At 40.7% G+C, this 13,045-nt stretch overlaps 1 protein-coding gene across 2 annotated transcripts in view; it reads right to left on the bottom strand.

Annotated features, from left to right (window-relative positions):
- Positions 1–652: 652 nt before the first annotated feature.
- Positions 653–13,045, bottom strand: part of KDM5A (lysine demethylase 5A) — a 61,662-nt gene continuing 49,269 nt past the window's right edge. For both annotated transcript variants that reach the window (XM_063447701.1, XM_063447702.1), the window contains 5 exons: positions 9,917–10,060; positions 9,140–9,299; positions 6,244–6,464; positions 4,410–4,820; positions 653–3,190 (listed from right to left, as the gene is read on the bottom strand). In XM_063447701.1, the coding sequence (XP_063303771.1) occupies positions 2,969–3,190; positions 4,410–4,820; positions 6,244–6,464; positions 9,140–9,299; positions 9,917–10,060 (1,158 nt within the window). In that variant the 3' untranslated portion in view covers positions 653–2,968. The remainder of the gene's footprint in view (positions 3,191–4,409; positions 4,821–6,243; positions 6,465–9,139; positions 9,300–9,916; positions 10,061–13,045) is intronic.

Here is a 13,045-nt window from a genome sequence, read left to right as displayed (position 1 = left end):
GTGCCGCTGGGTAGGGGTGTCGCTGATTGGCTAGAGCAGGCAGCTGGCACTCTAAGCCAATTAGTAGCTCCCCATTCATAAAAAAGTAAAACGTTTTTATGAACCGGGAACTAGCGATTGGCTAGAGCGTCAACTGACCACTCTAGCCAATCTGCAGCACCCATGCCTGACGTAAATCTGTACTTCCTGACACTCAGTTTCAGAAGCCGAATACCACTGAGCGACCTGAAGCTGGAGGAAGCCTTTGGTGTTAAACCATTTGAGAGCGGTTTAACCCCTTAAAGGAAAGAGAGCACCCAGGAGCTTCCTGGCATCATAACATTTTCACTTAGATGAAGTTGTTAGGGTGACCAAAAATGTTCCTTTCATTTGCTTAAAGGAACACTATAGTGTCATGAATACATACATGTATTCCTGACACCATAGTTGTGAAAATGCTATTCACCCTGGCTTTATGTGATAATGACTATGCCCATTCCCTTTCATGACACTGTCAAAAAAGGACCAAGCATGGATGTCATTACAATTATGCACCCCACTCCTCCCCCCCTTGGAAAAATTCCTGCGGACGCTCATGCCTTTAAGACATATTCCCAAAAATATTAAAAATCGACCAGTTTAAAAAAAAAAAAAAAAAAAAACTGCATAAAGGCTGTTTTAACAATCTGTTAAGTGTAACCACATGATTTGTTGGAAAGTTTAATATATACCTATAAATAAGCACAAGCCAGATAGAGATAATTCATGTCAAGGCTGAATCCTACACTTTGATTTATTGCCGTTTTCAACTGTGAATAAAAAAAAACTAAAATAAACACTTAAGGAACAAATTAATTTGAAGCCATTTACTAAACATGGAGCATTAACAATGGACCTGCAAAACCTTGGCCAAAACAGAAAAGTTAAAAAAATCTTCCAACTTTATTTTTTTTTCCTTTTCAAATTCTACTACCTTAGGCTAAAAGTTGGTTTAAAAATTTGTGCTAAAAGCTCAGTTGCCAGCATAACACTGTTTAGTGAAAAAGATCACTTACAGTGTTGTACTCTGTATTAAGATGCACATGTCACTGAATATGTATGAATAATTTCATTCAAACCACCATATTTGCCCTCTCCTGAGTAATCTCACACAGCAGTCAGATTCCTTTTATGGTTATTAAGAGTGGCATCACAATTTATAATACAGAAATTAGAGTAGTCAATTAAAATGCCCCTCTGTTCTTAAAAACCTTTAAATAATTCTTTGCTTTAAAGAAAATCTTACAAAACACTTTTCTATCAACATTTGAGACCAGAGGTTTTCGAAAATATGCTCCAGCGAGTATAATGGCAATGGAAAAAACATTTTTTTTTCCTCTTCCTCCAGTTTTTGGAAACAAATGATAAATAATATTTACTGTAAACCTTGTATGTTAATGTCTTGCTTCACCGCTTCTTTTGTCTCCTGCTCCAACCTCCCCCTCTTTTTCATTTATTTATTTTTTACATATCCTCTCTTTCAGTACCAAAAAGGAAAGATCTTCATTAGAATGATTTTGCCCCAACCCACATAATAGCATCAGTCTTACTTCCCCATCAATAAATAACATTCACAATGGAGAAGAGGGTGCCAATTATACCAGGACATCTTCAATCAGGTGATAAAAGAATCAAAGAAACCTTTTTTTTTTTTACATGGAATATTTAACCCAAAACAGCTTTATAAAAAATGAACATTGTATACTTCTATTTCTGATGAACTACTCGTATTCATTGTTGGGGGGGGGGGGGGGGGGGGGGACTTTATGGGTGGCTGTTGCCAGATACCGTTTCATTCATTTGGATCCTTGAGTTTCAGATTAACATGACTGAAGTGCCAGGCTTTTATAAGTAAATACAAGAATGAAAACGGGACCCATCATTGGCATTAGAAAGCCCTGTAACCATTTACAAACAGTGAAAAGAATGGGAGAATAATCTATTTATACAACAGTCAGTAGTCACAGGAAGAAGAAACTAAAAAAAAAAAAAAAAAGGATTTTTTTTTTCTTCTGGTTTTATATTCCTTTCTTCCTAGGATTTCCTGAACCCAAGTAACACACCACCCACACAGACTAACCTCCCCCCCCCCCCCCCATATCTACCCCAACCCTGAACACTGCATTCTTTCCAAACCACACTTCTTCAATGGCCTAAGTGCCACCACTGCTAATGCAGTGGTTTTTTTTATAACATCTTTGCCAGTGCTCGCTAACTATAACTCCACTTCTGCCAAGACCAGAGGCTGATATTCCTGTATCTGTCCCACGATGAAACAAGACACACTTTGTCCAGATGCAACAAAACGATTACATGCCAGGAAGACGTAACCCTTTCCTGTATGCTATGGAGTGCACACAAAGTCTTTCTTTGTAGGTGTTTTATGTAATTCCTTCTCAGATATGGAGCGGCTCAATGGGTGGAGGTTTGGTCTTGAAGTCAGTACCCCAAAAAATTAAACTTCAACTAAACCTGAGTGAGCAGTTGAACGCTCCTCGTCAATGAGAGTTTCTGTAGTTGTTGCAGCATTCTGGGTTGTGGGCTCAAATCATACAGGTGATGACTAATGGGAGCTCAGAGGATCGAGACAACAAAACTCTGCAATAATTAGGTTAGGAAACAGGGTCTATGCACCAGGAGGGGCAGATTTAGTGGAGACTGATGTTCAGATTCTCCACTAATGAAAATGGAATTTTAGAATGTAAAGTGATCACCTCAAATATATCCCAACTCTTAGAGCGCTTCACTATTCTGCACTATAGTAATCTGCAGATTAGTGAAAGAGACTCATACGCTCCATAGTGGCCACCTCCAATCCACAAGGAACTGCACAGTGCTGAGGGGGTTATCTAAAACAAATACATCTCGTTGTAGAGAAGTAGGCATAGGATGGTAGCTTAGAGGGTGGAAATAATGAAACATCCAGTCTGTATTTTGGGAACCTGTAGTGCTAGCTGACTTCTTGCTTTACATCAATAGGAGGCAAGGTGAAGCCAGAGGAGAAAGTCAAGGTGGGTGGGCAAGGAGGACAAGGAGGGCATGGACCCTGTATTTTTTTCCTGTTACAGTTCGTGCAAATGTAGTCTTCATTCTCAGCCATTTCGGAGGATACACCAACACAAACCTGGTGAAACCACTCGTCACAGCCACCATCACATTGCACCCAGTCAACCTGTGAGGAGGAAAAATAAAAAAAGATCAAAAATTAAAATCAACATTGCAATGAGCATTTGATTAGAGACGCATGGCCTTTTCCTGTGCATAATTGTGTGTATAATTTATTTACAATGCTTCATGCTTTTCTATGAGAACACTGGATTAGACAAGAACGCAAGAGAGTCAGAAAGCATGATGAAGAAAACTGAGCCGAAGCCAGCTGGTGCAGTATTGGTATCCCAGTGCTGGAAACAAGGTAAGTAATCTTTATTTAGATAAGCATTTAAAAACACCAAAGGGAGTGTGACAGATCACAGAAACAAGAGGGAACTTATTGTTCCGTAAAACCGTTATTTTTGGGAATAAAAGTTCCCTATAAATTTAAATAATTTCTAATTCTCTCTGAAAGCTCACTTTGGTGAATAACCAGGATATGTGTTGGAGTAAATATAAAATTAAAGGGTATGACATGTTTACTCATTTTCATGGAAGGTGCCTTAGTCGAGCCGCCTTGCCAACAACATAAGTTTTGATGCATGAACAGTTTAATCAGTTTGTATATTAACTAAATGAGTACCCAACATAAAAAACAATACATTATATGTATTTACTTCGAGTTATTCAGATTTGCCAACATGTTCCTAAGTGAAGGAGATGAAGGTGTTAATGTTACTGCAGTCTAGAGAATTCACAAAAATAGCTAGACAGGTCCACATGTGCTTTGATAATAAATCTCTGATGCTTAACATGTGAATCAGTCTTATTCAGCTCAACAAAAGAGGATTATTCCACAATGTTGAAAATCCTATAAAATGCAGATTTTCTCCCCACAAGACCAAAGCACCATAGGTGGCTTGTTACAGGAAGGGAAAGCTTTTACTCAAGTGTGTCACAATTAATTCTTTAACGTTTGTCTTAAGGACAAGCACTCATGCAAATTACCCCGTCTTTAAATATGTATTTATCAAGTTATGAGAAAAGCATGGCAGTAACTGCTACTATAAGTTCATTATTTTAAGGGTAGAGATATAAACAATACTATTTTAAGTTTCAAATGCAGGTAACATATAAAACAATCCAAATCCAATTCAAAGAGGCCACCTATATTACATACAGTGCCTTCCGACAAAGGATGTAATTGTATCATAAAAGAAATAAATAAAAAAAAAAAAAGACAGATCTTGAAAGCTACCTTAGACAGTTGTAGACAAGCATGTTATCTCCCACCCATTTACCTTGTCTTTACAGGGACGCTGGCAATTTTGTGCAGCACACACTGCATTCTCATCATCAGAATCTTCAGCCCCTGACCAGTCATATTTCGATGGAATGTCCAGTACTTTCTTCTCTCTTTTCTTTTCTATAATCTCTTTGTTTAGCTCAGCCTTTGCAGCTGCGGCTTTCTCTTTTTTCCTTTTGCGCTCTTCTTGTTTGGCCAGCCTCTTGGCCAATTTGCTGAGTTCCTTGGCTTTGTCATGCCCCAGCTTTAACTTCTTCTTTTTGGTCTTGTCTAACTTTTTCAGGTCCTTCGATCTCTGTTTACCCTCAGCCAATAGCTGTTCTGCTCTCTCCAATTTCCTTTTGCGTTTTTTCTCAGATGACTCCCGACTCTTCAGTCTTAGAGGCTTCTCATCCAAACTGTCATCCTGTGGGGGAAAAAAAAATGATGAGTACTATCAAAGATAAGGAGCAGATTTATAGTGATTTGGTTTTTAGCCAGAATGACAGACATAATATTACCAGGAAAAGACGGTGCAACCAATATCTCTTGTGCAGAGGTAATATTAGGATTAGTCAAATGGGAGGAAGAGTCTCTGTTCTGTACAGCTCTTGCAGTTCTAGATGGCATTGTGGTGGGATATCATGCAGGTTTTATACAAGTAATTACACCCTTCCATTTATATTTCTAAAGATTCCAGTTTGTACATAGGCATAAGTATTATGCATTGTACTGCAATAAACACATACTTTGAAGCAGACTTGTATAATCTACAGTGACCAACCATTTAAAGTGACACTGTCATGGTCGCATTCGTTTTTTATTTAACCCCCCTCCCGACTACACTACATCCAATTGCCCCCCTAGTTTCTCCCAAATACCCCTAGGTCCCCCATGTTACTTTTTATTTAATTTTTTTTACTTTATTTTGTGACCGGACCAAGGTCCTGGGTGCCGCCATCTTACTGTGGGACATGTCAACTGCCCAAACTAGATCGCGCTGTGAAATTCCTGCGCATGCCCAGTTAAACACTTGAGCATTCAGACAGGAATTACACCTATTCATTCGTCAGAAAGATGAATAAATGAATAGAAATTTCAAACAAATGAACGAAGGCCTCTTTGTTCGTCCGTTTGGTTTATTACAAGGAGGGAGCTAGCGGCTCGCGGCTCCCTCCTTGAAATATGTGAAAATAGAAGCTATAGGATGCAGTGCTCCACGCCACGTCCTAACTCTCCCTATACCCCCCTGTCATTCTATGAGGGTCAATATGACTGACTGCTCACTGTAAAAAAAAAAAAAAAAATGTTAAAAGCCCCCCCACTCCATGAATCGAATAAAGGGGGACCCCATGGTAGGGCATCTTCTAAAATAATTAACAGGGGAGGACATAGTGTCCTCCCCCAGGCCCCACCCAAGCCTAAAAGTGGAGGCTATTCAATGGAACGGGGACCTAGGGTCCCTCCTGGCCCCCACCCATGATCAGCGGGTTGGGGCCCTAAATAACAAAAGAGGGGGAGCATACTGCCTCACCCCGAAACACGCATGAGCGGTGGGTCGGGGCCCTAAGTATCAATAGGGAAGGGGGACCTATTAAGCCAACAAATAACCAATGCTCAAATTTATCTATGAGAACTCTGATTGGTAACGTGCAAGGCTCAAATTTACCATTAACATAATCTTCACACCAAGAAAAGCCTATTCCCGAGAAAATAAATCTTAATGTATCCTTCCTACTAAAAATAAACTTATGTAACAATCTCTTTGCAATGCTAAATTAAAAGTTATTATTCCCATGCCAGATGGTGATAATTTTCTTTGTTTACTTTGTGAAAGCATAAACTCATACCTCCATTACATGAAGAAACCTCTCCTCTGATGGTGGGTGAGTTGCCTGAAGAATCCTCCAGATATGCTGAGTCTCATCCAGTGTTACTTCCAGCAGGTCCCCTAGCATCATCAGTTCTTCAAGCTGGCACTTAGCGCCTGGTGATAACTCGAGAACAGGAGGCTCTAGGCTTCGAGGCACCAGTGGAGTCTTTCGAGGTTGCTTTCGGGGCGTTGCTGAAGCTAAAAAAAGAAATAAAAAAGTTAAAATTATCAAATGCTCTTTCCACAAAGATTGTTTTACTCCTATATCAGGAGGCAAGCAACAGTTCAGATGGCAAAGATACAGCAATTTGTGGGGTTTTTTTTGTTTTGTTTTTTTTATATAAAATCTTTATTTTTCACCTGTGAACTGCCGTGCGAGCAGGCCTAGCCTTGCAGGCCCAGGGGAAGGAGGTATGAAGACTGCACAAGGTATAGGCTGAAATGCAGACATTGCAGGACTCTAGGGGACTTGTAACCGCAGTCTGCTGCCTTGAGTACCCCCATGCCACAGAGAACATCACCGCTGTCACAGCTGCTCACAAGTTGGCCAAGTTAACTTTTTATTTAGTTAAGGTTTCCTCGTTATTTTAGTTTGCCAAAGCAGTCCAAGTACGAGACACTAAATGTATCAAGCTAAGTTAATCTACTTATTGAACGCATTTCATATATATATGTCCTCACACACCACTATGTACGGACTACAGGGCTGCAATGCTTAACACATGGACAGCCTTCACTCACCCGCAAGCAGGGGTAATCTCTATACTGCAAATAAGATTAAAGGAACAAAGTCGTGGGGGTATACTGTGTTAACCTACCAGCTCAGCTAGTTATTCACTCACTCACTAATTACACGTAAATACTAAACTCCTTGTCTGTTGTTACGTTGCTTCAAATCACTAGTCTTAGCTCCCACACAGACTAGTAAGTCCCAGCACCCCATTCACTGCAGTAGTATTTAGCAACGCACCGCCAAGCTACTTACATACTACACTACAATGCAGTAAAACATTGTTAAGCCTGTAATTGAGCTTGTTTATTACTATACTTAAGAAATGTGCCACGTTATATGCTCTACATTGTTATCACTGTTTGCTTATGCTGTTGTGGCATTGTGAACCTCTGTATTATCTTGCGCACAGAAAAAATGAATTAAAAAAAAAAAAAAAATAGTTTTGGAAGATTTCCACGGGTTGTGGTGATCGTATACAATTTCCAGTTCAAAAAGATATAAAGCAAACATATAAAGGTATAATACAAACATAAGAAACAAGCATTGCTATACTTTAGTGGCATACAATAGTCAATTGCGACTGAGCAGGTGGGTCCCCTGTGGTTAGGCTAATAGGTTACTGTGTAACATAAGGGTTATCCCCCTTATGTGTCCCCATGAGGTCCCCTCTTTTCTTTCTCCTCAGCCGTGGGTGTCGTCCCTGTCCCACTATTCGTTAGGTGTCTCCTGTTCTATAGTGTGGTACATGTGCCTCCCAACCCCTCCCCTTCTTCACTTCCTCCTCTCCTTCAGTCTCTTTTTCGTCTCTTTTGTATTCGGGTCACCCGGTTGTCTCTTTTCTCCCCTCTCGGTTGCGAGTTTCTCCGTGGGGTGAGCTTGGTTCGCTCCTAGTGGAGCGGGCTGCTGCAGCTGCGGTAACTGAAGTCGCCTCAGAAAGTCCGTGGGGCCATCTGTGACGGAGAGCAAATTCACCACTTCCCCGTGTGACACCACCAGGGTACCTGACGCTCCCCACCGGTACCTGATTCCGTGGTCTCTGAGCAGTTTGGTGGTCAGCATGAATTTGCGTCTCTCCAACAGGACCGCAAACAGTAAGTCATCTAAGATTCTGACTTGGCAGCTATCCACCTCGATGTGGGGTGTATTCCGTTAGCAGGTCAGGATCGGTTTTCACCGCTGTGCTCTGAGTGACGGCGATTATGTCCCTGGGAGCGTCCACTGGGGCCGTCACGGCCTTTCGGATCCGGAATGCCATCGCCATAGGCGGCAGCCCTCCCTCTCCCCTCATCTCCATCACTGTGGCCAGTTTGTTAGCGAACTCCAGCACCGCTTCAGGCCCCACTGTTTCGGGCACCCCACGGATGCGTATATTTTTCTTGCGGTGTCTAGCCTCCATGGCCGTGACGATGCGGGTGAGTCGCTGGAGCTGCTGAGAGAGGTCCTCTACATTAGCTCAGGTCTCTGCGCGGGTGTTATTATGTTCCTCTTCTCGGGTCTCTACTGCTCCAATGTGGGCCTTTATGCCGCCTAGTTCTACACGGACCTCATCCAGGTCCTTCTTCCAGACTCCTCTGAGCTAGAGCAGGAGCCTTTTGATATCCCCTTTGGTAGAGGGTGATGTATCTGAATCAGAGTCATCTCTCCTGTATATCCCACTAGGGGCTTGTGTTGATTCTGGTGCCTCTTCGTCCGGGGACATCGCTGACTCACTGGAGCCTCAAGGCCTGCTAGGCCATCTTAGGCTGTGCCGGCTGTTGCGGCCTATCGAACGACCACCTAATGTCTGGCATTTTGGAAGCCTCAGAAGCCAGCAATTTTCTATGTTTGCGCCCCATCTCTCTTTTGGGGGGTTCAGGGTTGCCAGGAGCCCGGTTGTGGCGTTAGTCTGCAGGCTTTTCGTGGCCTTTTGATGTGTTTTTTAGTTGATATTCCAGGAGCTCCCTATACACACATCTGCTTAGATGCTCAGCTAGCCACGCCGCCCCCCGCAATTTGTGTTTTAATGAATCACCAACACGTCTATCAAGAAAGAAGCAGAACAGAAAAAAAAAAAAACAAGCAGGTTCACATATGGATTCCCAATTGAAACATACACTGCTGTATAATTCAATTGTGAATCCATACATGATACAAGTCTCACCTTGCACACAGCTTTTGGAGGCAGAAGAATATGCATGTTCTGCACAGAATGATGGAGTAGCCCACATGTGGCTCACAACTTCTTCTGACTTGATGGGGATCTCTTCATCACAAAATAAGTTTGGTTCCAGGCTGCTTGAAGACTTTACACTACCAGTGTCCTGGAAACATAAAACATAATATTCTATCAATTGCCTTAAGGAAATCTAGTACTGATGCATGAACAAACTGTAGTTTAAAAAAGTAAGATACTTAATTCCTTTCCTTCACTAAAGGTTCAGTCTGCATTATTTTATCTATGCTTTCTGACGGTAAGTATGTAATGACTACTTTGTCTCTGCAGATTTCCTATGCCTGACACTTCTAGACACTGGGCAGAGCTACTGCTGTCTAGAAGTGTCCATTCCCTTAGTGACAACTGCAGGGAATTAGCTCGGTCTATGGAGGATTTCAGGATCTCATGGATCCTCCATAGATCTCAATGCTGTATTCACGCGCATTCGCGATATTGGCTCCTGGCATTGAAGAGGAGCTGCCAGAGGAACATGGCAGGGTTCACTAGGGGCAGATTCAGGTAAGTATATCTCCCCTTTACCTGGCCTCTGGTCCCAAAGCGGCGATGTCACGTCAGGGGTCTTTGTAAATTATGCAAAGTCCCTAAACGACGATCGTTCTGCTTTTATTCCCAACTGCCCATAGAGCAACCCAAGGGCGCAAGACACTACAAGAACTAAGATTAAAGTATTACATCAGCCAATGCAGTCTAGTTGTTGGTCACCTTTATATCATAGCCGTATGTCTCTCTGATATCCTCATCTGAATCCGTCTCCTCGTCGTCATAATCCAAAGGTGTCTGGGGAGAGGGAGCCAAACTGGACAGGCCTCGGCTAAAAGAGCTTTGTTGGAAAATGGGAAGGTGACCCTGCAAAACAAAAATTGGAGTCAGAACATATGATCATTATGAAGACAAAATGTATGTTCCCTAACTTGGGCCCCAATTTACCCTTATGGGCACCCAGACCCCTTCAGCTCATTTAAGTGGTCAGTGTGCATAGTCCCAGGTCCATTAACTCTAAAAAGGTAATAATTGCTTTTTTTTTTTTTTTTATCAATTACCTTTATGGGACAGCCACTAGAGGGACTTCGGGGTTGTTCGGCAACTTTTGGTCGTCTAACTGATGCATACATGAAACCCCATAGGGGTGTTCTAATGTGAGCGCTGTTATATATAGGGATTGCAAATGAAACTCTCTGAACTTCTTTCTGCCTGGTTTGACAAGCAAGTCCCTCAACACCTGGAATGATATATAGATTTCCCCCTGCAGACAATCTTGCAATCCGGCCAATCCTCATGTCTTGGATCGGCGGGATTGCCTCGGTTGTCCAGTAGTGCCCCCCCGATCGGATATAGTGAGGTGGTTAAGAATGCTGCTGCAGGGAAGGTCCGATCGGTATGGGTTGTTTTTGGAGGACAGCATAGCACACCCTAACATCAGGATAGACTAAATATTTTTGGATCATTTCTTTAAATTTTATATATATATATATATATATATATATATTCTTTAAAAAAAAAAAAAAAACATTTGAAATGTTTAACAGCTTTTAATCATTTAAAAAAAAAAAAAAATAATATATATATATATATATATATATATATATATATATATATATATATATATATATATATATATATATATATATATATATATATATATATATATATAATAATAAAATCGAGGAGGTGTTGGAAGCATAGTTTCTCTGACCAAAACCTTGCAGGTAATCAAGAGCTGGTATGCTTTCATAAATCATGACATAATGTACAAGTGCAAATATTGAATAAACGGTTTAAAGGAACACAAAATTCGGAATAGAAATGTGACATATTTTTCTTTTAAAAAAACACTCCGCATACACAAAAAAAAAAAATAACTTACTTGTTGAAAAATGTATTTAATAGGAACAAGTGCCCCTGTACTTTTCCAAGAGTACAAGTTAAAGCAGAGCTTCTGAAGTCAGTTAAACTTGGCAGGAAATCATTGCTTCTGCATATGAAACCCTGATTTCCCACAGAGGTAGGGATACTATGGTCACCCGAACAACTACAGCTTATTCTATTTGTTCTGGCGAGTAGAGTCATTCCTTTCATGCTTTTTGCAGTAAGCACAGTCTTTTTAGAGAAAATGCATTGTTTGCATTACAGTCTAGGGATAACTCCACTGGCCACTCCTCAGATGGCTACTAGAGGTGCTTCCTGGGCAAGTGCTGCACAGTGTGCAGCACTGCCATTCAGTGTCCCTGCCCTCTGCATGGAGAATATGAACCTTCTGCATAGAGATGCACTGACTCTATATACAGGTTTATGTTCCTGACCCTATAGTGTTCCTTTAATTATCATAACACAAGACAGCAATGTTCTTGTAAGTTGATGGGTTTCACATACAAAACAATTCACTATTCAATTTGCTACTGTTGCAAAACTTCAGCATGATATAAGCTGAAGTTATACATCCACATCTGGATATCTACATCTTGCCCGCCCCTGCTCTGGGCCCTTTAAATTGTACTACAAAATATTTCTACTATATCACCATGAAATCATTCCACTAATACAACAGGATCCCCACCAATTTCTTTAACTGGCATTACACCATACCACTAAGTACTTCTCTATGTAATATAGCATCACACAGTTTGTATAGGATTTAATTTAACTTACAAGAAAAGCAAATCAAATAACCTTATACATGTTGACAAGTAAAAAAATAAATAAGGGGGTGGGGGGGGTGGGGGATTATCAACAGCATTATTATAACCTTGCAGAGTGAAGGAAGTGGATAAGATGGCAAGTAAATGTCATGGTCCCATCTGAAATGTACTGTATTAAATTGTTGCTTTATATAATGTTATGCTCACAAAAACATGGGATAAATCTGGTCATTATAAATTAGATTTTACACTATTTAGTTGCAAACAACTGTATATTAAAGTAGCAGAACAATAAATAACATCAGGCTCTTGGTATAGCAAACAGGGCTCTTCAAAGCGCTTTAGTCTAGGTTTGCAGCATGCAATGTGGCATAGTGAGGAGTTCTAGAAACTCAACAAAGTCAAGTTTACATAGGAGTTATGGGACACTGAGACATAATGAGGAGGACACTGCAATGATCACTAATTTGAGAGATCAAAACTATAAATGTGGAGTAGAGAAGCACATTTCCACTGATCAGTGTTCTTCTAAAAATGTAAAAAGGCAAAGAAACTGTGGTGGAAAATATCAAAGAGCTGGTGTTGCAGAACTGCTAGTTCCGAGTGCAATAAAGTGCAGTTAGTTCTAATGATTACTGTATTTTTAAGAGAGTTGCAAGTAGGGGTTACGAGATACTCTTACTTATACACATTGCAAGAATTGTAAGAGACAGCTGAAGATAGGCAAGTGCCCCCCCCCCCCCCCCCTATTAGACAGATGACAAGAAGTTCTTGATTCAGCAACTACAAACTTATGGTTTAATTGAAAACACAAGAAAAACAAAATGTGCTTTTATAAAAAGAAATAATAAATCAGTCCTTGAGGAGCATTTGGCCATCAATGCCTCAGATGCAGGACAATACTTAAAAAATAATAAACTCCTGTAGATAAAGGGAATCATCAAAATGTTTTGTTGTGCCTCAAGCAGTGATCGCTACAAACAACACAGGCGTTTGTACTGACACTAGGTCAGGAGAGAACTGTATCATGTTACTTACGTATCATTATATTATTTTTACTTAGGCCTAAGCAAAGGGCACCTTGAATAATTGTATCTGGTTTCCCAAGGCAGTGCATGTGTAGATTTCATGACCTGAAAACAAAAGGACCCCTAATATCAAGGCATAAGATTGCTAATCTTAATTTAAATTAAAC

The sequence above is a fragment of the Pelobates fuscus genome, chromosome 3 (assembly GCF_036172605.1).
Source record: "Pelobates fuscus isolate aPelFus1 chromosome 3, aPelFus1.pri, whole genome shotgun sequence".
Taxonomy (NCBI): Eukaryota; Metazoa; Chordata; class Amphibia; order Anura; family Pelobatidae; genus Pelobates; species Pelobates fuscus.
This window is presented reverse-complemented; position numbering and strand designations above follow the sequence as displayed.